General features: G+C 46.7%; 1 protein-coding gene across 2 annotated transcripts; it reads left to right on the top strand.

Moving 5' to 3' along the window:
- The first annotated feature begins 1157 nt into the window (after window positions 1–1157).
- Window positions 1158–26374, top strand: midn (midnolin). Of its 2 annotated transcripts, none has more exons than XM_029254559.1 (8): window positions 1158–1393; window positions 5131–5359; window positions 7612–7699; window positions 7872–7934; window positions 16569–17060; window positions 17526–17649; window positions 17766–18074; window positions 23692–26374. In XM_029254559.1, the coding sequence occupies exons 2-8, from the start codon at window positions 5139–5141 to the stop codon at window positions 23952–23954; spliced, it is 1560 nt and encodes a 519-aa protein (XP_029110392.1). In that variant the 5' UTR covers window positions 1158–1393; window positions 5131–5138; the 3' UTR covers window positions 23955–26374. The 2 variants fall into 2 exon arrangements, with proteins under 2 accessions (XP_029110392.1, XP_029110391.1); XM_029254558.1 differs by lacking the exon at window positions 1158–1393 and adding an exon at window positions 1594–1740.
- The last annotated feature ends 258 nt before the right edge of the window (window positions 26375–26632 follow it).

The following is a 26632-nucleotide window of genomic DNA, read 5'->3' as shown; positions in this document are numbered from 1 at the left end:
ATCGGTGTTACTCAGTGGAGTATCAGTGGAGTTGTGGGGTCGCGTGAACACTGGCCCCCTGGGCGTGACGACACCGCCCGATTGTTACGCCGCAAACCTATTGGTAACGTTTGTGTAACGCTATAACTTCGGATGTCACTTTACGGAATGCTGCGAAACGTTTAGTTGACTAGACTGTTTTGGCAAAAAAAAAAAAAAAAAAAACAACTTCAGTGGTGAATTTAAATAAGAATTGTAGCTCGTAATAACCGCGATGTTCCATAAATTCATTTTTCGCAGGCGCTGCCAATGTGTCAAAAGTAACACAAGCGCCCGAGAGAAACACAAGCGCGTCGTGTTGACGTAGGAACAGGGGTATCGTTTCATAGCTTTCCACATTCAAATAAAATGAATATTCTTCTGTGAACGGGTCGTTACGTCATTTTCTCACTCTATATATTCTCTCTGCTGTATTATCGTTTTCGGGCTCTGATCTCATGATCATTCTTTTTCTCCACCTGTCGCAGACTGCATTTCTTTACATAAATGCAATATATCATATATGTGCTGCCTGCTTCTTGTGAAGCTGTTGTTGTCTTGAATCACCCCCAAGGCACCAGCAGGTACAAAAAAACTGTGTTGTTTAAACTAGATTTGATATTTTTACACAGAGAAATGTAAAAAATATCTGCTGCACAACAACAGGACGACGACAGGTCAATAAAAACAAATAATATAAAATAATCTGGAATAAGCCGTTGTGTGAAAACGGTTGCCTCCCAGTCCGGTAAACTGTTGCGTTAGTGTATGTAACCCAGTATCTATGCAACGTGTTTACCTTGATTTTTTTTTTCTCTTGATGTCGTCACAACCCGGGTCCCTCTGCTACTTGTTAAGGTCGTCCCCCCCGAAAAAAAAAAAATCTCGTTTTAACCACCTCTCGTTTTATCTCCGGTTTAACCACCGAACAAGAGTCACTTTTTGTCCGTCTTTTCCAAAGAAAAAAAAAAAAAAGTGTATTCGGCACTGTTACGCAATTCGCGTGGCTTATGGTTCTATTTAAAAGCAACACTTGTGAAAGACCAACGGTCGTCACGGACAGAAGTTGCGGTGCCACCTTAAATCACAAGCTGACACGGCAATAATATAACTCCCCACCCATGTCGGAGGGCTCCGTTAAGTAGAAGCACACCTCCGACTGAACCCAGAGCCGCAAAGACACGCCGATACCACGTCACGGACGCAGACGCGACTTCATTATACACTTTGCTTCTGCGCTTGTGGATTTACTGCCCTTTCTGGATCTCATTTTTTCGAATCAGTGAACTCACTGCCACATTACATCTTAAAACTGGGGAAACTTGCTGGAAAAGTATTACCGAGGAGCATTAAAAAGCGATCGCTACGATAATTGGTGAGTTTTAATTCTCGAAAATGGGTGTGTATATATACTGTTTTGCTGTGCCAGTTTAGACATCACGATTTATATTGCTAACTTTGTTGTGATGTTTTGACGGTACCCGGCAACATCATGTGCGACATGTAACTATGGTAATAGTGCGGTCATAGACAGCTGCAAGTGCAGTGTCAATCATGTCAAAGTCGGGATGTGGACGCTTTGGAACTCACGCTGTTACTTCGTGTGAAACCGTAAACAATTTTTCTCAGATGTGGGGTGCGTGGATCATTCTGCTCTTAATCCAGCACTACAGCTCGGATTCAACTACAGCAAAGAATAAATGATTAACCGACCTACACAAAGTAAGTCTGACGTTATTCCAGCAATGGTTTTAACAAGGATCCTACACTGCGCTCAAATTGTTGTGCAGCGTGGTCATGTCGTCTAACACTTGCGAGCGTAACGGCAGCTGCATCTATTTCTCCCCGAGTTCGACAGCGTACACTGATTGTCGATCTGTAAACATGACAACTCCGCTCACCCCGAGATCTTCAGCCGCGCGAGGAGGCTCCGTCTCTGACGTCACACGCTGCCGTCGGAGGACGAGCGTGACGTCAGCAATCCGCGTTTCTGTGGACGTGTCTCGGTTTGCTTTCGTGTCTAATAGAGCGTGAAGAACGCGGCGCGTTTCCAGAAAGGCAGTAAAAAGTTGGCCTGCTGGTGATTTTAAAACTAACACTAGACATCAAACGTTTTGCTTTCTGAAAATATGCGCTGACTTCTCCGTCGCTTCGACGAAGGCTCTGCTGAATAATCGTACGGTTATCCAACATCATCCAAGTTTAAATGTGGCTTTTTTTGTAGAAAATTTCTCGTAACTTTAAAATATGGGTACTGCAAAAAACAATGCCGTTATTTTACTTTTAGATATAACATTAAACTATTAATGAACGTATCTTAAATATTCACGCGCTGGAGGTGCCGGTTCACATTTAATAGGCTCCAGTAACAGGAAGCGTGAGCTGAGGGTCACGTGCGACTCAGTGAAAGGTCCCTTTGGGGCTTGAGCGTTATGAAGAGTGTTGACACGACTCCTTGTGCATTACTGAAGCAGTAATGAGAACTGTGTCGATTAGCAAATGGCATAAGTACACTGGCTATTTTAATTGGGCAAAACAAGGCTGTCCATTCAGGTGACACTGTTTTCTGCCTATTTATTAATGTGATTGTGGTCACACATTACTCACTGTGTGGGCCAGCAGGTTGTGCAGTGGTTAGGGCTATTGTCTTGCAATCTGAAGGTCTCTGGTTGGAATTTCACTCCTGTACCGTTAATGAAGGCAGTTCCCGGTTTCCCATTACATTTCCCATACACGGTGACATTAGGGATTGGAGGCGGAGTGCCTAGGATCTTTACTCTTTAAACTAATTTAATGCAACTAGAAGGTCATCATTCAGTTCCAGAATTTCTAGGCATTTCCTAAAATAAGTTGGGTTCTTTGGCTTCTCCATCAATCACGTGGTTGGAATAGTTTAGAGTGAGCGCATCGTGTTAAGGAACGCAATTCAACTGGCTTTAATCCCTCTTTCTGCACACTTCAGAGTGAAAAGGCCTGTGAACATCAAAATCAGGCCATTAATTACACGGCTGTTAATATAGTGTGACGATTCATGTGTTGAGCTGGAAGGCCTGGTACTGTTGTATTGCTATAGGGACTGGTGTTCATTTTTTTTTTTTTGTTTTTCACGCATTTGAATATAGTTTTAAATAGAAGGCATGATGGGGAAAAATAATTAGAAATGAGAGGGAATTCCTCGTGCTGCTTTATAAATCTCCCGCAAATAGCGTGATGCGCCACAAAGTACAGTTCATTAACTGTATTACCGCCAAGGCGAGCGCTCGGACCTGCGTCCAGGGCGGTGCTGCTCACCGCCACAGGTTGGCGACAGAGCCTCGGATATCACCGTCGAACTCTTAAAAACAGGCTTCTGGGTTTAAGAATAAAAGTCCTGCCTTTTTTTAACTTGGCAGATAAAGGACACGCTTTTCCACTGACTCTTGGGACATATAAACTGTTCTGGGTTTGTTTATTTATTTATTTTTTTTTTAAATACGTCTTATGGTCGCTTGTATGCTCTGAAAAGGAGGCTCCGCGAACGATGTAAATTTTTCAACATGTGCGTTACTCCGGTTGCCATAGGTCTCTGTCACTGTTTCCGCTGTTTTTACTGTAACTGCGAGTCACGAGTCACGAGCCACGTACGCGCACACTGCGCTTTTGTAATCGGTGCTTTTTTCTTCTAGAAAGTGAACCTCAACTAGGCTGCCATGAACGGGACAAACTAAAGTGTTGCATAACTGACCACGTCGGGTGTCGTTTACTGGAGCAACGGGCAGGGAGCGATTCGCGAGGGGGCGACAGTTACTTTACATGGCAGCAGTACAGTATAAGAAGAAGCACAGTCGCTTGCCCTGAGCTTTAACCTGTACCAACGGTGTGTGTGTGTGTGTGTGTGTGTGTGTGTGTGTGTGTGTGTGTGTGTGTGTGTGTGTGTGTGTGTGTGTGTGTGTGTGTGTGTGGCAGTGCCCACACAGCCTTACTTCTTTGGGAGGAGCGGCTCCCCCGCATTTTGTGATCAGTTTCGGCTACGATTGTGTGAACATCTTGGAGTTCCTTTTTAGTAACAGTCTTGCTCTATTTTATACGCATCATTTCATCAGTGCGGTATAGGAGCACATACGCGTTTGAAATTATACAACACTGTGTCAGATGTTGGTATAATTTGAAACGCGTATTTGCTTCTTGATCTTTAAACGCGCAGCATAACAGAAGATGTAATCTCTCCTAGATGCTACTAATTATGAATGGCCTGGAAATATGGGAACGGCCAGGAAGTATCGTATTCTTTGGAGTGTGGAGCCCCTCCTCCCGTTCGCCCATTGGTGGGCTGACAAAGATAGTGTCAGCGAAAGGAAAGGGGCGGGACTTTGCCTCCACGTGGGTGTTCTGGACGAGATTCTAATTGGTTATCGCTTACAATCGTTGCTCACTTTCCGGTGGCGATAGGCTAGAATGTCTCAGAGGGCTGGGCCTCGTCTGCTACCGTGGAACAGTGATATGTGTAACATTCTTTATTGTTAGTTTTGCGCCGGAGCTGCCGCGAGCATGGGTTCGAAGCCGGGGAGCTGCTCACTAGTATAAATCTATGAGGCTTCAACCGACCTCCCGCTCCTGCGAAGGCTTTACATCTCCAGGCGTCTTTAGTAATTACAGCGCTGCAGATTTAGGCTCTAGCAACGCGCTTCTTTTTCCATTATTTCATCATTATGGAGATCGCTTGATGCAAGAAGGGAACATTGAATATTTCAACTAAATGATTTGTCACTCGAGCACAGAGCCACTTCTGTAGCATTTAAAAAAAAAAAAAGAAAGGACATGGGATCATAAAATATTGCCTGCTTACAAAGCGAAGATATATTTTGTCCTTAACGCGTAAGAAATCTGAAGATCACTGCGCGAAAATTTCGGGAATACTTTTGTAAGTGACCAAGGAAGAAAGAAGAACGGTCTCTAAATACTGGCTCGACGTGGGGGGGGGAAAAACGCAGATACACGTCCACGTCATATACAGTTGGAAGCCGACACTCGGAGAGAAACAGCACTTTGTTTTTTCCAGAGTTCAGTCGTTTGGCATCGAACCCAGCACCACTAGCGCTGTCTCCCCCCACCCCCCCTCCTCCTCGAACACAGGCTGTCGAATGGACCAGCATCCCACCGCCCGGAGCTGCAGCAGCCGCGGAGCTCCGTCCTGCGAGGCCGTCGCGAGCGAGCCGTCCATGAATTTGCACGTCCACTCCACGACCGGCACGCGCTTCGAGCTGTCCCTGCCGCTCGAGGAGACCGTGGAAGGGCTGAAGAGGAGGTTGTCCCAGCGGCTCAAGGTGCCGAAGGAGAGACTCGCTCTGCTGCACAAGGAAACGTGAGTACGCCGGCGAACAGACCGCGCCGCGCTGCGCCGCGCCGGGAGCGCATCTGATCTGGGCGCATTCGCTGCGCTGATGCTGCAGCGAGCTGCGTTCGTCGCACGAGCAGCTAGTTGCTCTAATGAAAGGTAAATAACCAGTGCTCGCGTTGCACTATTCTGCGAGCTCCAGTGCACAGTGCTGAGGCACACCGACCGTGGTACTGGAAAGCCTGTAAATATTATAAGCCCCCTATTCTGGTGCTCTGGTTTTGCCAGTGGGTTGTACATCTTTTCCAAGTAAAGATTTTTTTTTTTTTTTTTTTTGGGGGGGGGGGGGAGGGGGACTGATCGCCTGGACTGCGGCTTAGTGCAGGCGTTCTGTACCATCACAAAGACACCTGAGTGTCCGCGGACTCGGTGTTGTGTCCACATCGGTGCTGGTGCTCGGGCTGTACGCGCCGAGTCGGGGTGCTGCGCCTCTGCGAGCACTTCTGCTCCTCCACCACATTGCTGAAGGGGCTGGTGGGTGGAGGGGTGATGGCAAGGTTAAGTTCGCGGAGGGGGGGGCTGGTGAGCAACGTTCCTCCTCTTATTTTCAGAGCTCCTTACTTCTAAATATGTCCTTCCAACCCCTCAGCCCGAAGAGTCTCCGAAGTGCGTGACAGGCAGGGCCCTGGGCTTAACGAGATAATGCGATACACCTAGGCTATATCTGCGCTTCCACAGGAAATTACGTACCCCGTGTGTTTATGCACGTATCCTTTGTGTGTGTGTTAAGTGCGCGCAGTCACTGCGACCTACCAGTCTCCCAGCCCACATTTGCTTAAATATGAGGTAGTTGTGCTCATTATTTATGGACATCATTTCCGGTTAGAGCCGCGCAGCGTTTGCGATGTATCATCATCAGCGTTTGTGCTCATATCGAAATGTATTGTCATTGATTATCGGGAAAGATCTCGCACCGTGCGGAGGACTGACCGTCCGTACCCCCTTTTCCTCGTCAACTTCGTTTACGGCGAAGAATGACATCGGGTCACCTTTTTCTCCCCACTTGGTGCGCGAAGGGGAATCCTTTGTCGCTTGCGTGTGACCCGATCCAACTGTCGCATTGTCCCCCCCCCGCCAAGCACAACAGTTTTGACCCTCCCCTTGAAGTAATTACCTCTCGAAATCACATCATCCTTTAAAAGCAGGCAATTTTAATCGTCTTTCTGCCGACCAGCTGCCCTGTCGAGTCCCTTTGTTCATGCGGAGGTGACATTTTTCGTACACACACAGACCTTCGCGGCCTCGCGCGAAAAGGGCTCCTCCGCATTTGCGTGTTTTTTTTTTTTTTTTTTTTTTTTTTTTTTTTCCCAAACGAAACATTTATGCGTTACCGCATAACGGCCTTTTAAAGGAGAATCTGCGACGTGGAAGCGCGCGTTTTTCCGCGGCTTTCTCACTCACTCACTCACTCGCGTGGCAGTGCGAGCCGAACGGTCACGGTGTCTTTGTATTCGCATCCGGCCGCTTATGTCGAAATCCCGCGTGTGTCGTAGTATTTGTACCGCCGCTTTCCTTATAATATATATATATATATATATATATTCCCCCGGACTGCCGCGAGCACACCGTCGTGTCAGGGCTGACCTTGTGGCTTTAATATCTGTCGGACTTGTCGCCTTATCGAACGTCCTCGATGCAACTGAATCAGTGAATGACGTTACCGCACGGACGGCGCGAGCCCACATTACATCATCGCGCGGGACCGCGTCCGAACACAGTGCGCTCCATTCATCGGCGCGGAGCCTCTTCTCCTGAGGACTCTTACACGTTGACTCTAGGATGGCAAATAATAAAAGGCCATGATTCTTGAATATTTGTCTTGGTGGGGGAAATGCCTTTTAACTCTAAATTTCCTTGATGCCCAACTGTAAATGTGAGGTTTTTTTTTTTTTTTTCCTGTGAAGATCAAAACATCCTTTGGGGGGAACTGGGAACTCCCATCTCCTGTATACAGTAGGTGCTCTGGTTGATACCCAGGATGTGCAGTTAGTCAGTAACACCCAGGCGGCTGAATGAAAGGCGACTTGCTGTGTATTTCACTTCCGCTCTGCTGTGGCCTGCGTTTGTGTTCTGTGATCACACAAAACATGGGATCCCTTTTCATACAGAGGAACACGATTATTTAAATCTGTGTGTCTTGATCTGTTACTTCTCCCCATCTTTGTTGTGCTGCTAGCCTGGAATCTCATTATTTTTTTTTTTTTATGTATTTTCCCCAGGCGATTGAGTTCAGGAAAACTCCAGGACTTTGGCATCTCGGATGGGAGCAAGTTAACCCTTGTACCAACAGTTGAAGCAGGATTAATGGTGAGCTTCGATTGCCCAAGCAAAAATAATGCACTTTAGTTGGTAATTTCCAAAAGGTTTTGTATGGCAGGGCAAGATGTTAAGTTTTGTATGTGGCTGAAGTGTGATATCTAAGTATGCTTTATTCATATGGTATCTGGTTATTCTGTCAGTAAACTGTTCTTCTCTGTAGTCGCAGGCATCAAGACCAGAACAGTCTGTAATGCAAGCACTGGAAAGTTTAACAGAAACTCAGGTAATACATTTTTTTTTTTTTTTTTTAAATAAATGGTCATGTTAATGATTTTTGCATGGTTAAATTACTAAAAGGGAATGAACAGTTTCTGTAGTATGTAGACAATTGCCATGCATATTCAGAAGTACTTGATTTGTAATGAGTTGGAGGAGAAACAAACCATTAGAGAAACAGATGTTTTTGAGAGAGTTGCATGTTTTTCAGGGGTGTGCTTGTGTGATGGCAGCCTCAACATACAACGTGAGCTTCGGCAGGCCCTACCTATCCTTTGCTTCATTCTCATCACCTACCCTATATTTGACCGTTTAATACTAGTGTGCATTGCCTGTAAAAACTACAAGGAGGTTTATTTGTGCTTATTTACTTTTCAGATGTTAACCCTTAGTCATTATTCAAGTTGCAAAATATTAATCTTTGAAATTAATTGCACTGTGAAATTGAGACTTTGGCACCAACCTGGTTCACAGATTTTAATAATAGCTAAAGACTCTCAGTTAATAAATATGCAAATATTTGACTAAACCTTTCAAGGGTTAACACAGGCATGCATGGCCCTCAGTAGTCTGAAATTTTTCCAGATATGTTACATGGTAATATGCTCTTATAAGGATCAGAATTAAAATTGTGGATCAGGGTTTAGAATTCACCCCCAAGTCCACAGTGTTAACCTTGGTATAATTTGTAGTAGTGGTAGAAAAGAGGTAAAATTCCCCCCCCCCCCCCCCATATGCATAAACATCAAAAACTGCTCATTTTGAGCAGGCTATATTACTGAAACATACCCATTCTCCAGTTTTATAGGGAAGGTGTGGATTTATTTCTTTGTACTGCTCAAAAATCTCTATTTTAAGGATATCTGGGTTTGAAACTTATCTTTAGATCCTTGTACAGCAATCCTTTTAGCATTTTTATCCTGGAAATCCTGCCTCTATTGTGTGAGCCCTTGTTGCTCTTCAGAGATGACAGGCGAGCGTGTGTTTGTGTGTTCGCGTGCTTCTGTACATGGGGGTGGGGTGGACATGGAGAGAAACGCCTTTCTCATTATGCGGATTGCTTCACCACATACGACTCGTCTGTCTTTTCCAGGAGAGAGATACAACAGGCAGCTAGAGATCATTGTTTCTCAGGCCTCCCACTGTCAAATTTAGGCACATGCCTTCTCTAAGGATAGTCCCTGTCATGATTAAATCAGAAGGTATGACTTCCTTCAACGGAGTGCATATTCTATCAAGAATGTACAGCATTGTCTGATGTTGTAATCGAGCTTCCTGGTGACTCATTGAGGGGTTTGACGAGAACTGAGAAGTCATCCAGAAAAGTGAAAGCTTATGGCAAAATATTACCATCTCTGAAATGAAAATGATTGCTTGTAATGGGTTAATTGAAGTGGTCATTTTAATGGAAAGTGAAAATCAATGTTATGAAGGATTTTGCTGGTCATGTAGGTTATGGGGATGGGGGGGGTGGGCAGAATGAGTAATGCTGGAGAATATCAATGCAAGGCCTTTTTTCCTTCATTTAATCTCACACTCAGGAAGTATTGAGGGTCGATCGATGCTTCTGAAAAGCTCTTATGAGGGCCTGCCAGCTGAACCGATACTTCTAAAAGTAGCAGAGATAGAGTGGTGGAGTTGGAGAACATGGCTGGTTAAGGCGCCCCCCCCCCCTCGAGTGACGTCTTTTAATGTGTCTGGACTGCCGCAAGGGATCAGATCAAGTTCTGTGCCTGGAAGACTCTTTGCGGAATTACATTCATTGACCCCACCTTGGTGCCAGATCAAGATACCTGGGAGTGCAGCACCAACCCTAGGGTCGTCCAAGAAGAGGGCTCTATTTCAGAGTTGTGTGTAGCAAGATAGGGTTGCCTGTAAAGGGACCCCTTGTAGTTATGAAGATGGCTTCACCCCATTTATGCTTCTGCTTAACTGGATATTTATGCAGCCTGTAATTTTTAGGTAGTGTGGTTTTGAAGCGGGCATAATTTTCCAGGTGTTCTTCCTTGATATTAGATGAAGCAGAAGGGAGAGGGCAGATGCGTGTTCAATCTTCATGTTGAGGCAAATGAGCAAGAGGTTCAAAAAGGATTGAATTTTTCTGGTTGCCCTTAATCCTGACTTGGGCTCTTCTCCTCTGGTTTAGCGAATTCTTTTCTTCCCGAGTTTGATTAATGGGTATAGCCTCACTTTTTACCTACCTGTCTGTCTGGCTGCAGACATGACAATTTAAAAGTAACTTTAATCTGCAACTTTCAGTTCTTCTATTGCCTTGTTCCCCCCCTTTTTCTCTTCCTGTGTACTGTTGAGTCACATCCAAAATGTTAGTTTGAGGCATTACTAATGGATTGCTTTGTTAAACAGCAACTTGCCACGCTATGGTTTTCTTTGGCTTCTAACCAAGACAAAATTCTCTTTCACCATTTCTGGGTGTTAAACTGAGCGTGTGTGTCTGGAGACCCTTTTGTTTACTGGGTGATATAAATCTGAGGCACTGAACAAAAATCTTATTCTACTCTGCCCCAGGCATGCTTTCTCCCCAGCTCACTCTCAGCCCACCAGCTTCACCCGCTTTCTCCCTGACAGCTTCTCATAACCTACAGACTTGGGAGCAGTCTTCATAGAAACTTATTTTAGTATGATTTTGACAAAAGGAATCCTACGAGCTCGCTTCTAACCCGGGTTGGGTTGGGTGCGTGTTTCCGTAACTGATGAGGAGTTGAACCTTAGTATTCATCAGTCTTGTCACCATGTGAGAGAGATTGTGCTCTTGGGTTGGGCTTGTAAAGCATGGTGTTCTTCACTGGCTTGTTTGGAGCACGATTGGCATTTCAGTCACCCAGCCTTTTCTCGTCCATCACCACCACCCTGTGTACAGGTGTTGCTGCTCTTGTTGGTAGATGAGGTCAGAAACCATTCAAAGCAGGGTGGTTCCTAGCAGAGCTGCATCTTCCCATTGATCACACATTCAAGAGTTTGAGCCATGTTGATGGGCAGTTGAAGTACATGGCTGAAAAATGTCAATTTCTTCATGCTCCTGTGCTCTCTGGGTGGAATGTTAAGTAGAAGAGAAGATGGTGCATACTGATCAATTTTGCCCCTAGCTTGTAATACTTGAAACTGTTGGGGTTTTCTTTATCATTTCTGTTGCACCTCTCCACACCTTCTAAATCCATTCTAGCATGGGAGAAAATATTGGTGTTTAGTTGGAAGACGGAAAGATGCAAACCGCCATCTGTGGTTACAGCTCTCCTTTCCCTTCCCCTTCCGGTCATTTCTTTTAGCTTTAACCAGAGAATGGAGAGGGTAAACTTTTTTTTTTGGACCTTCTGGATGATGTGTTCTGTGATGAGGAGTTTTAGAGCAACTTTCCTACACTTTGAGGCAAACAAAAATCCTAAACTTTATGGGGTGGCTCCTCACATGCTGTGAGTAGTCGTCTTGGCTACATTATCAAATCAGCAGCTGTTGAATTGAGTCACTGTAAATTTATTGAATGAACAAATATTGTGGCAACATTTTGCACAAGAATAAAAGGTTGCTGCTGAAATACAATAAATAAAAGATATGCCTGTAGTGTTTGTCAGCAAGTCTACTGAAGTGGGTCTGTGGTTTTATAAGTCATGAATTTTATTTATTTATTTTTTTTCCCTCTCCCTGTCCCTTTGAGTTGAGAGTTCTGACTACAGTGCGTTCAGACGTACCGCAGTTTTAGACTGAATGTTTCAAGGCTGGTTGCTTAAATTTCAATAGTTTATACAGATATAGCTGTGAAATTCCAAACCTACATTAATTCCTGGCCACATTCACACAGAATCTAAAAGACAAAGGAATACATGACCCTGTAAGAAAGTACAGTGTAGAGCCCTAACCCCCTTTTTTTTAAGGAAAAAAGAAAAGGGAAAAAAAAAAAGAGGCTGTCTATTAGGGCAGTATATCTTTAGATATGCAGGGCTGTATAGCCTTGGTGAGTCAGGAATTCCCGTCAGTACTTCCAGCACAGGCAGTTCTGTAGCGACAGCACATCCAGTTCCGTACTCTTCTGAGGGTACAGAAAAGGACAGTGGTGAGTCAAGGCAGATATGCTGCGAAGGCAGAGAACAGAACAAGTGGAGATGATTCTGAGGCAGCTTGTTCCCAGGTCAGCTTGATCTCTCAGGTGACTGCATGCACTTTTTTTTTTTTTTTCTCCCTCCCCCTTCCTTTTCCTCTGTCCACTAATTCCTTAAGCTGAATAGCAGTTGGGGAAAATAGGACCTGGGAATGCTACATGTTTCAGGTCTGCTGTCAGTGAGATTGCACCCCCCCCTTATCCATCCTATGCACCCTTTGTCCGTTTCCCCTTGTCTGTTTTTTTTCATTAATCTCCCACTCTAACACAATTGGAAATCATTGTCTCTTAATAAGACTGAGCAATTGGTGGAGGGAATCGAAAGCCATCTCAGAAGTTGATAGATCGGTACAAAAGCATCAGCTCCACAGTAAAACTACTGCGGTATCCCACTGCCTCTTGTATCAGTGTCATGTTTTTGGCTTGCTGTTAACACACAGACCCTGGAAGCTGAGGATCAGGGAGTTCTTACACACAGCAGGAATAGCTAATTGTTTTGCATTTTGTCCACAGTTGCTTTTGAACACATGAAATAGTCCAAGCATGTCAACACTTTTACTCTCAGGTTACTAGTCGGAGTATCCAAGAGGCCCTATTCCTTCATCACAGTGCTCCTTTTTTAGAATTTCCAATAGCCTCTTGAGTCATTGGGTTTTTACTGCTTTTGGAAGTACTCAGGCAGGGAAGGGAGATGTTCACACAAGTACAACCTTGATGCAGCCAGCATTCATTCTGAACACCCTAACCATGAGTCGTGACCACTGCTGCCTTTCATTTGCGGGCCGCCTTTGTGATTCAAGTGCTGGGTATCGTGACTGGGCTAATCCAGGAAGAGGCAAAGGGACGTGCAAAAATCGCCATCTGATGAATCGGTGTCTATTAGAGGCACTTAAAGCAGCGATAACACTGCTTTAAGTTGTGGGTGTTCTTCTGTCACCTGCACTCAAGGAAACCGACCCCAAAAATATCCATTGAAGTTGTTCATGGTTGAAGCAGTTGCATCTCTATTAAATTATTCCCCGATTATTCAGTCTTCACGTACGATCCTTGGAAACAAACGCCAACGCTTTGAGGAGTTTGTCGTATTTTGAAATGTCATTCTTCTGTCTTTGTGCTGGCATCGCCAGGTTAAGCTGTACCTTCTCCTTTTGCCGTTGTGGAGGTGCCCTCAGAGTTTATTAATCTGGCTGAATTAAAGGCCCCTGAGTGTCGCTTGCCTTTTGATCACACTGGAGCCTGGAGCATCTGAAGGGAGGAAACGGGCCGCAGATGCTGTCTAGTCAAGTGCCTTGTTCCTGAAGTGGATTGCTTTGCTTCTGCCTTAGAACCTTCAAAGCCATTGAAGCTGCTGCTGCTGCTGTCATAAGCCCAGCCTTTTATGGCTTTTGTTTGTTTGTGTAGTTGGCAGCTCCACCTTATGGAATCCAAGTGGGGGAAGCCGGATTCTTCTTCCTGGCCGTGTCTTCAGACTTATCTGAAACTGTTCACATTGTTGCTGGATGAAGGAACATCACCAGCACATTGATACCTCTATCCACGCAGTGACCTCAATGAACAAGTCACCCAGAGAGCTCAAAATTAAAAGGAGGTCCTAGATGATAAAAATAAGTCGGAGGCACATTTTCGTTGCATATTTCATCATAGCTGCTGCCCCAGTCCAATAGTTCTATATGCATTTTTCTCTTCTCCATACCAACTGCAGCCCGGCATCTTGCAGCATAAACTTTCCCAGCATACATACCCTTCACCCTCCAGCCTAATTTACGAACGGACTCTGACTGCCGACTGCCTGCTCTGCTTTGGTCTTCTCGGCCCCAACGTGTGACTAAAACGCAGTTGGAAGTATTAATGTACTGATGTTAAAAGGGTTTCTCAGCTATTCTTATGAGCACCTTGTCCTAAATCTTTCCACTTTCATTATTTATAAGAACAATGAACTACTTTCTTCAGCTTTAAGAAACGCATTGAGTTTTTTGAAATCTACTTAGAATGTTGGCTGGACTTGTGCATTGGTTCCGGGCTGTAGAGTTTGGGTGGTGAGAGGCTGGAGGGTGGAGAAGTAGTTGTGGGTGTTCTGCTGGAGCTTCAGAGGTGCCATCAAGCTGACAGTTCAGAGGCTTCTTTTCAGTCCGCGGGCTGCGGAATGCGGGTGGCCCCCCTCAATGCCATGTGCCAGAATCAATCTTCAGAGAGCATGGCATGCTGCAACAGGAGCACCTGGAAACTTCCCATTACTTTGGAGTCTGACGCATTTTTGAGGTGTTGCACTACAGGTGCTCGCTTCAGTTGGAGGAGTTATTTCTGCCCTCCCTTGAATTGCAGCTGTCAGCAGTGATTGATGAGCTTCCTGGATCACTTCCTCTCCCACCATCACGAGTCTCTGTGTTGGCAGAAAAACATCTTAGAAGTCTAAGAAGAAGTTGATACTTGTAAAATCTTAAATTGGCTAATGTTTAGAAATAATGGGGACCACTGGTCTTTGTGTCAAGTCAACCCCATGGCTCTAAATGTTCTTGGCTCCTTGGTGTATGTTTTTGAGCAGCTTGTACCTCAAAAGAGGGATTTTTCTCTTTAGTTTATGAAGGACCTTTTGGGCCAGAATTCCTGCTCTAACTTGGCCTCTGCTTTGCTGGCCTACAAAACTCCTGGGTCTCTGATTCTCTGCAATATTTTTTTGCAAAGACTTACAACCAGCATCATAGTGTCCTGAGCTGGGCAAGAACAAAATGTCAAATGCGTAGATGATCCCCCAAGGGTGAGAGGCACTGTACTCTATTTTAATCTTAGGAAAACTAGCTTTCTCTGCAGCTCAACTCTTACTCCAAGGCTTACCTTTCCATTTAATGCAATGGCCTACCGGTAGTCGACAGTTGTAGGGGCTTTGAGAATTGGTTATTCTCTGTAGCATTTACCTGTCTGACTAGTCATTTTAAGACATTTTAGTCATGATTTGGAGGGAGGTTTTGACAGAATATGTTGTCCCTCACACAGGGCCCACAGCTATCTGTCCTGTAGTGCCTTTTTTCTCTTTCTCTTCCCCTCCTGTGTGAACTTGGCAACCTGCCCTTCCTGTCCTATCTGTTTTGCAGAAACAACGGCACCTGCCCACCCCCTTTGCTGACTCAAAGGTGACTTATACGTGCGGAGTTTCCGCACGTATATTCATTACACTGGCTCCGTCGTGAGCCTGTGTTCGTACAGCTGTCCGTCTCAGACTATCATAGTTAGACCTTTTGTCGTAGATTGTTTTACTAATCGTAAAGATTTCAGAGACCCCCTTCTGTCCTTGGAAGAAAGGTTGAGTGTGTCTGACCTCCTCTCACACACACACTGTTCTCTGCTGTGTCCCCAGTGTCAATAAGGCACTTTATGCACAAGATGGGCAAAGGTCACCCTGACAGCGGAAAGCTGCTGGTCGATTGAAAAATAAATAAGCGGAGGACTGAGAGAGAAATGATGGAGGGCAGACCTTTCTGATTCAAGATGTTAACAGGTCAGTGTGCACAAGCACACTACAAAGGATTATGGGTCTGCTGGGAATGTTCTTGGCTCTCAGTCGTCGGCCTCAATACCAAAAGCTTTGTGCGCACGCTTGTTAGTCTTAAATATGACTTCATATTACTGAAAAGGTAAACTCCCATTACCCCTGCAGTGGGAAAGGAACGAAGCAGAACTATACTAATTTGACTACCCTAGTAAGTGCCGAGGTGTGCCCACCTCCTCCAACGCGTTCTCGTACTCCGGGCAACTGCACTACAACTGTTCTCTGTTCGCGGCTTCCCCGGCGAGCGGCAAACAAGATGCAGTTGGGTGAGGGGAAGTAGACAAGCGGGGCTTGTTGTGTCACTTTTCAAAGCAAAGAGTGACACGAGCGCCCAGTGTGGCCTGTCCTCAACGCGTGGGGGTCGGAATCTCCAGGGCCAGCCCTGGCTCTCTTCCTGGGTCACTCCTTAAATGGGCAGCTCCTTCCACATCCGGCGCGCCACTCGAACAATTGGGTATTATGTGCACGTTTGCCGGGTGGCTTTCTGTCCCGCATCTGCGTCGGGGCTTTCGGGGCAGAAGGGTGTGCTTTGTGCGCTTTCTGAATAGAAGCTTGGTGTAGTTCCGATGGTTGGGGCAGAGGGATGTGGGGTGGGTTGAGGGGCTGGGGGGATGCTGTGTGTATGAGGCTTTCTTTTTGGCCTCCCTCCTCCGCTGTTTGGCTTCATTTACATCTTCAGCAATGACGCTGCATTTGGACTGCTGGGCTTATGTTCCATATGTCAGTACTGTGATTGATTATGGACTGGACCTCACTGTAGAGATCAACTAAAAGTATTACTCTCTTCCAGTTGCCCCCCCCATCCCTTTGTCTTACAGGACATGAGCACTCATACCTCCATGCTTCTTCTGCTGCTATATAGGAACTATATAGAGTAGCCAAAAAGCATGTTTATGCTGTTGACTTTTTGGTGGACTGTAGGGACTCTGACTTTCATTATGTCAGATGTTGCGATAAATAAAGCTGCTCTTGCTTCCCATGTGCAGGTCAGCGACTTCCTGTCCGGCCGCTCCCCGCTTACTCTGGCTCTGCGTGTTGGCGATCACATGATGTTCGTCCAGCTGCAGCTGGCGGCCCAACAGTCTGGCGGGCAGCAGCTTCAGCACCGGCATCTCATAGCCCGGGGTGGTGCTGACGGCTCTGCCGGATCTTCCTCCGCTGGGACTTCTGGCGCCAATGGCGCACATGTTCGACTCCCCCACCACTCTTACCCGCACTCCCATCCTCATTCCCACCCACACCCCACGACACACGGCTCCCACGGGCCCTGTGCTCCGATCACTTCTGTTGGCTCTTCGGCCTTCACTGCCACCGGCCCGGCACAGACGACTCCCCTCGCCTACCCGTCATCCTCAACGAGCCACTGCAGCACCCCTCCACGGCCATCCACGCTCCCAAATGGACTCCTTCGCTCACACCTGCTCCCTCCTTCCAGCCCTTGTGTCCCGAGTCCGAGCTCAGTGTCCTCCTGCCCTGAGGTAAGAGGCGCCTTGACTTGTTTCCCATTCGCTTGCAGGAAAATAAGATGGAAAACACACGTATTGCTGTGAAAATTGTTAATGTGTTAATTTCTGGGTTTAAATGGCTCCCAGTGTGATTTTAAATTCCACTTTCAGTATGTTACATGTATCAGCATTATCTAATGTCAGCCTTCTATAACCGGAGCCCAGGTTCAGGTGTCATGCGAAGGCCAGTGCTCGCAATCTGCCTGGAGCACGTGCAGCGCTCATGGTGCCGCTCCATACCAATAGTTTGCTTACCTGTTAATATTTTTTTTTTTTTTTTTCTCTCCTCCTCCCCAAGTATTATGTTACCTTGTTGAAAGCTTTTCTTGGAACATGGCGATAATGACCTGAGTACTTGAAATGTGACCTAATGGATAAGTATTAGTACTGTGCTGTAGTAGGAGAGCCATTGATGGCAGTGCTATCTCTGTCATTCAGAATAACTGCAGTGCCAAGAGCCCCAGCAGTTGTTCTACTCCTGCTGCACGGTCCCGCAAGCCAGGCGCTATCATCGAGAGCTTTATCAACCACGCCCCCGGAGTCTTCTCTGGGACATTCTCTGGTGAGAGCATCTCTTTGCAGCAGGCCCTTTAAGGAGCTGCTCCGAGAACTGCAACTTGGGAAGGTACCGGATCCCAGTGAGATGCAGACTTCTAGCCCTGCTCATTTTTCCTTCAGGCACTTTGCATCCCAACTGTCAGGACAGCAGCGGGCGGCCAAGGCGGGACATCAGCACCATCCTGCAGATCCTAAATGACCTCCTGAGCGCCACCCGTCACTACCAAGGCATACCTCCTTCCCTCGCACAGCTTCGCTGCCAGACCCAGTGCAGCCCCCCTTCCCCATCGCCCTCGCCGCCCCCCTCGCCTCCAGCCACCGGCCTGGCTGGCCTCTCCGCCAAAGCTACCTCGGTGCCTGCGGGTAGCCAGGCCTCCCTGCACCCCCTGGTTGCGTGTCAGAGCCAGATCCGCATGTGCAAGCCCTCTGGTGAGTTCCTGTTCCCAAACTACATGGCTGGTTCCTCTGTCGGTTTTAAGGATGGTACTGTGCTGTTTCTTGGGGTTAGAAATGGCTACGTTAAGCCTCTACCAGACCTTAGTACTGGAACGTGGCAGGGGGACATAAACATGTCAAAGGGGGTGGGGGATTATTAGGGTTATAATATAACTGATTGGGATGACGCTAATGTGCTGGGAGGATGGCATGCTGCTCTGCCAACCGTCTTGTTTTGGGCCTGTGGGGTTGTTGAGGTGCTTTCTGAAAGCCTTATGCAGAGATGGGAGAGCAGAAGAGAGCAAAGACAAGGCTGCAGGTTGGGAGGCTCCTGAATTGGGGGATTCCAGGCCTGTATTGCTCTGCATCATGAGGCACAGCCATGTGCTGCTGCACATGCGGTTGGTTTTTCCCTGGGGTCTAGGAAGCTTGGTGGCTGGGGAGGGGTAGAATAGGGTTTAATTCATTTCTGAGACATCGCAGGCAGAACGGGTGTACAGATAGCATTCTGTAACATGTCAGATGAGTTTTTTTTCTTTTCTCCCTCTCTTAGAGGCAGTAAGCCCATATTGCATGGGTCAAGAGACAGCAGTGTTCGGATTATGCTGTGGTGGGGGGAGGGGAGGCTGGATTGATTATATAATAAATGCGATTCATGGATTATTTAAATTACTTGACAAAAATAATCCTAGGGGGAAAAAAAAAAAAACCCTGGGATTGTGGAGCTGGACTCCTGGGATCTGGTAGTAATGTTATTAGTGAAGGGGGGCTCGGGGGGAGAATGTGACATTTCTTATAAGGGGAACCGCTAGGGTTTCTGCCATTTTGGTACAAAGAGGTGCTTTTTGTGTCACGGTTCCTATTCGAGAGCAGTCCATACACTGCAGACAATGCTTGGCGCTTTTCTGGCCCTTCGTCCCCTTGTGTCTGAAGCCACTCCCCTTTCCAGTCCCCCGTCGCGTCCAAAAAAACCCCTCTCCGCACGCCTTCGCCTCCAGTCAATGGGCCGTCCCACGGTTTCCGCTGCGGCGATCCAGCACTCGGACCTCATCTGTAAAACGCGCGAGGCCTTTCCAAGCGAGGGCTTCAATGGCTGCCTGTGTTCCCTCTGACTTTTAAATAGACAGATTTATACAGAAATTGGAGAGCTGGAAGAATGTACATTGTGTTTCAAAGGCAGGATGGGGGCAGAAACAACAGCACTGAGTGTCCATTCATAAAAACGTTGTTTATGTCCGGCCAGCAACTGCCCACAGATTAATTGGCCCTTCCTCTGGGGAGAAAAAGCGTTTTTGAGCATAGAATGCCCACTTTTTGCTTTCGAAGTGTTGTGTGTAGGCTTTTCGGGACTAGACAAAGGCTTTGTCCTGCAGAACTTGTCTGACAACGAGAAACTCGAACACTTGCTGTTTATGTGGGTAAACGCTCGCGCCTTTTCCCTCTGCGAGCGCTCGGTTAAACGGCTCTTTGTCAAGCCGCGCAACTACGTTTAAATACTGCCAGAAGAAATAATCTCCCTTCCTGTGAATTCCTCGTTAGTGGTGTAATCCCAAACCGCAGGCGAGGCACGTGAGACGGAAAATGAGACCTGTAATGACAACACGCGTCGGTCTACGTGAGCCAACGGAGCCGTTCGGTGCTTTTGAGTGACGCCTTTAGGGAGTCGGGGGAGGGGGGGGGGTCTCTCTACCAAGAGAGAAGGGTTAGATGGGAGGTCTGTGTCGGGGGGGGCATTCCAGTATTCAATGGGAGACCACCCCCACCCCTTCCCCAGGTTCCCCTACCCCTTTGTCTGGACAGGTTGCTCTGGCTGGTGGGGTGGGGTGGGGTGGGCTGTCATGCTTCTTGCAGTTTAGCAAAGAGCTCTTTCTCAGAGAAGGGGCCGTTTTTATTCCAGCTCACCCCCTCCCTCCTTCAGCAGGTTAGTTTGGTTAAGGGTTACACTGGAGCAGGACTGCAAGGGTGGGTGAGGTAACTGGAGATCCATGTTGTAAGACTTCATTTAAATAGTCAACTGACTGGTGCTTTGGATGTTTCGTTGAACAGACTACATTGTTTTGATTGTTTTACAGATTGGTTTGTCTAGTTTCCTCCATTTGCCCTTGATGGGGGAGGGGGTTTCCTTCCTTTCACTTAAGGTCATGGCACATGGTATTTTCTGGTATATACTTAAGGGGTTTTGTAGTTTTTCATATTAATGGTTTTGTTGTTGACTGCTGTGGGGAACAGTTTTTTTTTAATTTTGTTTTGGCTGATCTGGCAACTGGGTTTTCCCCCCCAGGAGCTGCTGTTGCCCTTTTGGTTCTGTCCACATGGAGATGCAAGCTGGATCTTATCTTTTGTTTTCCATTGCTTGGCCTTCCTGCCCTTTCTCCCTTCTGGATGGAGCTCAGATGGCAGTGCACAAGGACTCTATTGTGCTTCTCACATCCACCTCCACTTTGCATTTCTCTGTAGCGTCAGCCAGCTTGGGAGCCTGTCCCCTTCAGGGTGGCTGGCGATGCTGCTGCACTGCAGTGATACCTGCAGTCTTGGAATGGGCTCTGGCTGAGTGACAGTGTAGACTGTGCAAGCCGTTTAAGGGTGGTTTTACCATCTAGCGTGACTTGAAGTATCGCAGTTAACTTCATTGGCATCGGTGAGGCTTAACTGCAGTAAAGCAAGTGTTTTGAAGTTTTCGAATGACAACCTTGCAGAAAACCCCTTGGTGTGTTTTGTCCTAGGGTGCTCTGTACTGAGGTTTAGGTCATCCGGTGGTGGTCGTTGGCACGTAGCAAATGCTGAACGCAACGAGATCACAAGAAAAATGAACGCAGCCAGTCAAAAGGAACAAGGTCTACAACTCATCGAACTGATCTTTAAGGGAATCGATGGGAAGAGAATCTCATTTAATCCCTGGTACATCTGAAGTGTGGCTTTCCATTTTATGGGCAGCACACTGTCCCTTATGGTTGGCTGCTTTACCCCCCCCCCCCCCCCCCCCCCCCCCCCGAGTTAATCCTTCATTACCCCACTGGGGCATTTTCTTCACGTGACCAGAATCCTCCGTCTGATAACACGAACCCAGAGGCATATCTCTTCATGGAATTGCCTCCCTTTGAGCTTTTCTGTGATGATAAGGATGGTGGGAGGAGCCTAAAACAGGCCTGGGGAGGCGCAGGTAAAAGGGATAGCCAGGTGTGTTAATTGTTATTCATTGTTTGCCCATAACCTTCCAGAAGCTGGGGGAGCACAAAGGTTTGGTCACTTAGACTCTGTGCAAGTCTTGAACACTTGAGTTTTGCACTGCCATTACGTGACTTTCCATCCTTCTCCACTATTCTCCCCACTTTTATGTTGGTTTGGTGGAAAAACATCTGAAATGATTTTTTTTTTTTACTTCATGTATGTTCTGTGAAGATGGAAGAGCAAATTCCTACAATGCCACAACAACAGGGCAAAGGGCTTGGTCTGATTTCATGTGTTGGCAATATGAAGCATGGTCAAGGTTCTTCTCCCTTCTAGGTCCCCTAGCATTCAGTACTTGCAGGGGGACTATTCTTACTGCGTTAGTTCCCTGCTGGAGATCTAGACCTGCCAGCTCACCCACATGGCTTCAAAATAATAGTCTTGGTCTGCATTCCCTCTGGGCTGTTGCATTCATGAGAACAGATTAACATGACTGCCTTACTGTTAACAAATGAGCAAAGCCACATGTTGGATCACACCTTGTACTGCCCTTGAGTGCTATTCAGGGGTAAGGCCAGGTCTCATATAGGTGTATTATTATATAGCACATCTTGTATTGTTTGGAAAAGGCTAAAACCCATAATTTATCTTCATCGTGGATCAACAAGGCAGCAGTCAACGTTGCACCTATAATGAAGCCTCCCACTGCCTACAGTTCTCCGCTGTCCTCAGGCACCCCAGCCCCAAGCATCCTGTCTGAAGCGATATCTATACCAGGGTTAACTAACTTACTTGCATATAAAAGGTAGCTCACAGGGAATCTTTGGGAAAGAAAGTAAGGGAGGAATTGCTAGCAGGGATGTAGCTGGTTGTCATCTTAACTGATAGGATGCTTTAATCGCTACTTTTGGCAGGAAGTGGATGGTGCTTAGTGCTGACAAATGTCTTCAAGTGATTGAGGTCCAGGTGGTGTAAAAGTAGTCTTATCTTGCAAACACAGGAGTGGATTTTGGAATGAGAATGATGGGTGTGAACATGTGTGTTAAAAGATCATAACTAGATGCTGCCAGGAAGCTTTTCTAGCTTCTCTGGTCCTTTAACCTCTGATGTTCCTGGGGAGAAATTGTAAAACAGGACCCCTGCCCCCTTGCCCTTCTGCTTACCCTTCCACTGAAGTGTTTCGGACCCTTGGCCAGGTAGCGTAGAGGCACAGGGCAGCCGGTGGAGAAGGGAGAAAGTGACATGCAGGGCTCTCCTCCTTCACCAGTTCCATTCACTTGCGTTTTCTTTTGAAAGCTGATGGCAATGTTCTCGCTTGAGATGGATGGCTGCACTAGAGTTAAGGTTTAATCAATAGGTCTTTTTATTTTGCTATTGATCCATGGTAAAAGCTGCTCTCCGTGTGCAAGTGTGCGCATGCGTGTGCATATTGGAAAGGCACTGCGCTCGAGTATATTGACATGCTAGCCTATTATTTGATTCTAAGAAAAATGCTAATGGAGGCTGCTAATAGGTTGTGGTGGATTTCCTTCCTTACAAGCCTCTGAATACATTTAAGAATTGAATTAATGCAGGACGGGGTGTATTTCCCGGGCGCGGCGCTCAGTGGCCTGAAGGAGCGTCCGTACGGAGCAGCCTTGAACGTGTCGGCGGCTGGGAGCGGCGTAGCTTTTTGGAAATGCAGTTCAATGTGCTTTGTGGTTTCCAAGGCACTCTTGTGCACAAGGACAAATTAGTACGTGTACGTGCTGTCAGTCTCCAAGATCTCATGCACATTGACCCAGCGCACCCTCTCCCCACCCTGCAGTATTTTATTTGAGCTGCGGCCTGATCTACACCCCAGAAGCACAAGCGGAGAATCTTTTACTGTCTTCATGAGCTAAAATGTTTTAGACAATATAATGCCCTTCTGAGGACCTAGTATTTGAACAGCCTGGCGTGTGTGAGAGCGCGAGAGAGAGGGTGCCCTTTAAGGATCTCCGTGGCACTTCCGAACGAAACGTCGGGAACAAACGGCGATAAGGAGATAAGGCAAGCTGTGGTGCCAGGAACCACGATGACCTCCCTCCGAGGTTCATTTCAGAATCCAGATGCAAACATGTGACCGCGCGCTCGTGTATTTATGGAGGGCCTCTGGGATAATGAAGGCAGATCCGTCTTAAGCATGCCAGTGTCATCTCTGTCTTCGGTTTATTTATTCTCAGCCTGCCCTTAGATAACATTAGCCAGGCTCTGCAGAGAACTTTGTGTGCTTCATCTGTTCCAAAGCACTGTGAGCATCTGTCTTCTATCAAAAGCCGAATGCACTTTAGAGTCCGCTAATGCTGTATTTACACAGCGTTTCTAAAGCCCTGTACCCGCCGATAATGGGCAGGGGAATGGTGCTGACGAGATGGACCTCTCTGAACGTGTCCTCCTCCCCACCCCACCCTGTGTTCCCTAGGTGACCGACTGCGGCAAACGGAAAACCGGGCCACCCGCTGCAAGGTGGAGCAGCTGCAGCTCCTCATGCAGCAGAAGAGGCTGCGACGGAAGGCGCGCCGCGACTCCCGCGCACCCTACCAGTGGCTCCCGAACCGCAAGTCGGGTCGCAGCAACAGCAACAGCAGCGTGTCCAGCGACGGCTCCCTGGACCTGGACTTCGAGGACTCTGTGTGGAAGCCCGATGTCAAGGCCGACATGAAGTCGGAGTTCGTGGTGGCGTGAGGACGCAGGTTGACGGTGGACGAGTCTCTGGAGGGAAGGGGGACCGGGAGCGAGGACTTGAGCCAAGGGCTGTCTGCGCGCATTAACGGAAGAAACTATATATTGAGACGCCTGACACCAGACTGGTCTGACGGAAAGGTTCCTTTGTTGCTTTTTTTTTTTTTTTTTTTTTTTTTTTTTTTCTCTCCTCCCCTCTCCTCTCCTCCCCCATTGATATTATCTGGTCCTCCAGAGTCCCTCTTTGGCAAGAAAGAGATTTAAAGTTAGATATTGTTTGGACTTGGCAAGAACTTTTGAGGCAACAGTTAAGCAAAAGAGACCAATGCGGCCTGCCTTAGAGAAGCTGAACGTGGCGGACCGCGGTGGTGGTGGTTTCTCTTCATCTTTTTTTCGTCTTTTTTTTTTTTTCCTAAGGAGAACAATGGCTGGAAATCCTTACTGGACTTTAAAGCAGGATGGTGGAGGTGTGGGGGCCTCTGTACTGTATAGAGAAGATGTGGCTCCCCCTCCTGCAGCCATTGCATGACTCTCACCATGGGCATTCTAGGTCTCACACTCAATTGGGTTATTTGTAAGAAGGCATCTTTACAATTTCTCTTCACACACCCCCCCAACCCAGATATGTAGCATTCTTCACAAAGCATTCAGGTTTCTTTTTATTTTACAAACGAAAATGTCTCATTTGCACCCCCACCCCATACTTGGTTGGTCAAGGTCCTTCAGCAGCAGCAGTAGACCCTGATGAAAACATGGCAAACAGAATTAAAAACAAGAGGCACTTTGGGAATCTCAAATAGGATTCTGTGAGCAGTAACCTCAGACAGACAGGCTATAAATGGGAATAGTAACGAAGAAAATGTGACTGAGCGCTTTAGGAAAGTGAAAAATGAAGCTCCTTAAACGTGGGTGGAAATCGTGTTTCCTGGAGGCGATAACCCGAAATGGCTCGGGTCAAGCCGTACTTTAACAAACAGCTGGTTAATGGAAGACATAATGCAAACATTTAGTCACATGTGTTTTTCCCCACTTTGTATAAGAGCTATAGAACAGGAGACATTGTAGGACATTACTGTAATCTGTCCTTTGCTGTCAAATGTTCCTTTTTTTTTTTATATAAATCAGCATTGTTCTAGCAATGGCAAAGTGGACTATATTAAATGAAGCACATTCACTCTTTATAACGTTATGTATAAATACAGGGTTTTTTTATTTCAATGGAACACTTATTAGTCATTGCTCCCCCCAAGTCATGCAGTTAATGAGACCCATGACAAAAGTGACATTGCAGTACCTGGTTGTCCCAGGGGAATGAATGTGGCCCCTGGCCATCTTCATGTGTCCTGCTAGGAGGGCGGTCAGTCTCATGTCTCTGTCACCCCTCCTTCCCACAGAACCGCACTCAGTTCAGTCAAATTGAAAGGAGTCAAAAACAACTAGGGAGTTGAAGTCCCTCGAGTGCCTCCTGATATTGTTTAAAATGCATATCAGATAGGGCTTTTAACGGACAAAGAATCCTGCTGCCACATAAGCTTTTCTGTTGTGGAAAAATAACTTTGTTGCATGTAAAACTGAATTATCCTTAACACTTCATTGTGCTGGGGGGTCTGTGTGTGATGGCAAAGCTGAGAAGAAAAAGTGCATGATATTTGAATAAGTTTGGGGGGATGGGGGATGGGAACTGTCCTATTGATTTTGTGGACTGGGTCTGGTGGGGTCCTGCGATCTATTTTCCAAAGGTTTAAAAAGCCGAGGGAGGTGAAGCAAAATGGGACTTGTGTGCACCTCATGCACCCATGAGGAACTTTTCAAAACCTGTGAGTGGACTATGCCCGCTTGCCTCCAACCCTCCTGTGTGAACGCTTGACTGGTCTCCTACCGTCGCAAGAGGAATGTGCTCAGCAAGCTCTGTACCACTAGCGTGACATATTCTGCAAAATGCATGTGTAAAATCAGAACTCCCCACCCCATGGACACAGCTACATTTTAAAGCATCAAGACATACCACACTTGCACTCGCAAAGTTTGCAGTGAGAGATTATGTGCTAGAAGGCAAAACCTCCGCTTTTGTTAAGTGACCTTACCTTTTCACGAATTGAGACACGCAGGCTGGGGTGGGGGCATTGAACGTATATAAATGGAAAGAAGAAAGCGTACCATTCTGTTCACCACATCTCTGCCAGTCCCATTCAGACATCATGTGCTTGCAGATGGAGTCAGTGTATTATGTAAAGGCTTCAGTGCCTTAAAGACATTGCCGTATGCCATGAGTGAATAAAATATTTCAGTAAATTTATTATATACACTCGCTAAAGGACCAGAGTGTTTCTGCCTGATGATTTCAGAGGGCCACTCTCTATGCTAGGTGGCAGAGACCTAAAGGGGTGAACATTTGAGGGTTTTATTTATTTTTTTAAAAAAAAGAAGCATAAATCTGAAATCTTGTATTTGCTCCCCGTCTTCCTGCTTCATCATGTTGCCCGCTGTGTAAAGACCATTTTTGTACTTGAAAGACCCACTCTGTCCTGCCACCAACAAAGCTATGGAGCACCATATGTTGTTACACACACACAAAAAAAGAAACTTGCAAAGTTTTGACTACATTACTGGTGCAAACAAAGTGCTCTGATACTGAATGCAGGTGTCCTCAAAGGACACGTGACTACATGCACTTCCTGTCT

Source organism: Scleropages formosus, chromosome 9 (genome assembly GCF_900964775.1).
Source record: "Scleropages formosus chromosome 9, fSclFor1.1, whole genome shotgun sequence".
Taxonomy (NCBI): domain Eukaryota; kingdom Metazoa; phylum Chordata; class Actinopteri; order Osteoglossiformes; family Osteoglossidae; genus Scleropages; species Scleropages formosus.
The sequence above is the reverse complement of the archived record's forward strand: the minus strand, read 5'-3'. Positions and strand labels throughout refer to the sequence as shown.

Coding starts and splice junctions, on each gene's coding strand:
- midn (XM_029254558.1), top strand. CDS start 1,719: ATGATTAACCGACCTACACAAA. Junction 5,360..7,611: donor GCTCTGCTGCACAAGGAAAC/GTGAGTACGCCG, acceptor TATTTTCCCCAG/GCGATTGAGTTCAGGAAAAC. Junction 7,935..16,568: donor AAAGTTTAACAGAAACTCAG/GTAATACATTTT, acceptor TCCCATGTGCAG/GTCAGCGACTTCCTGTCCGG.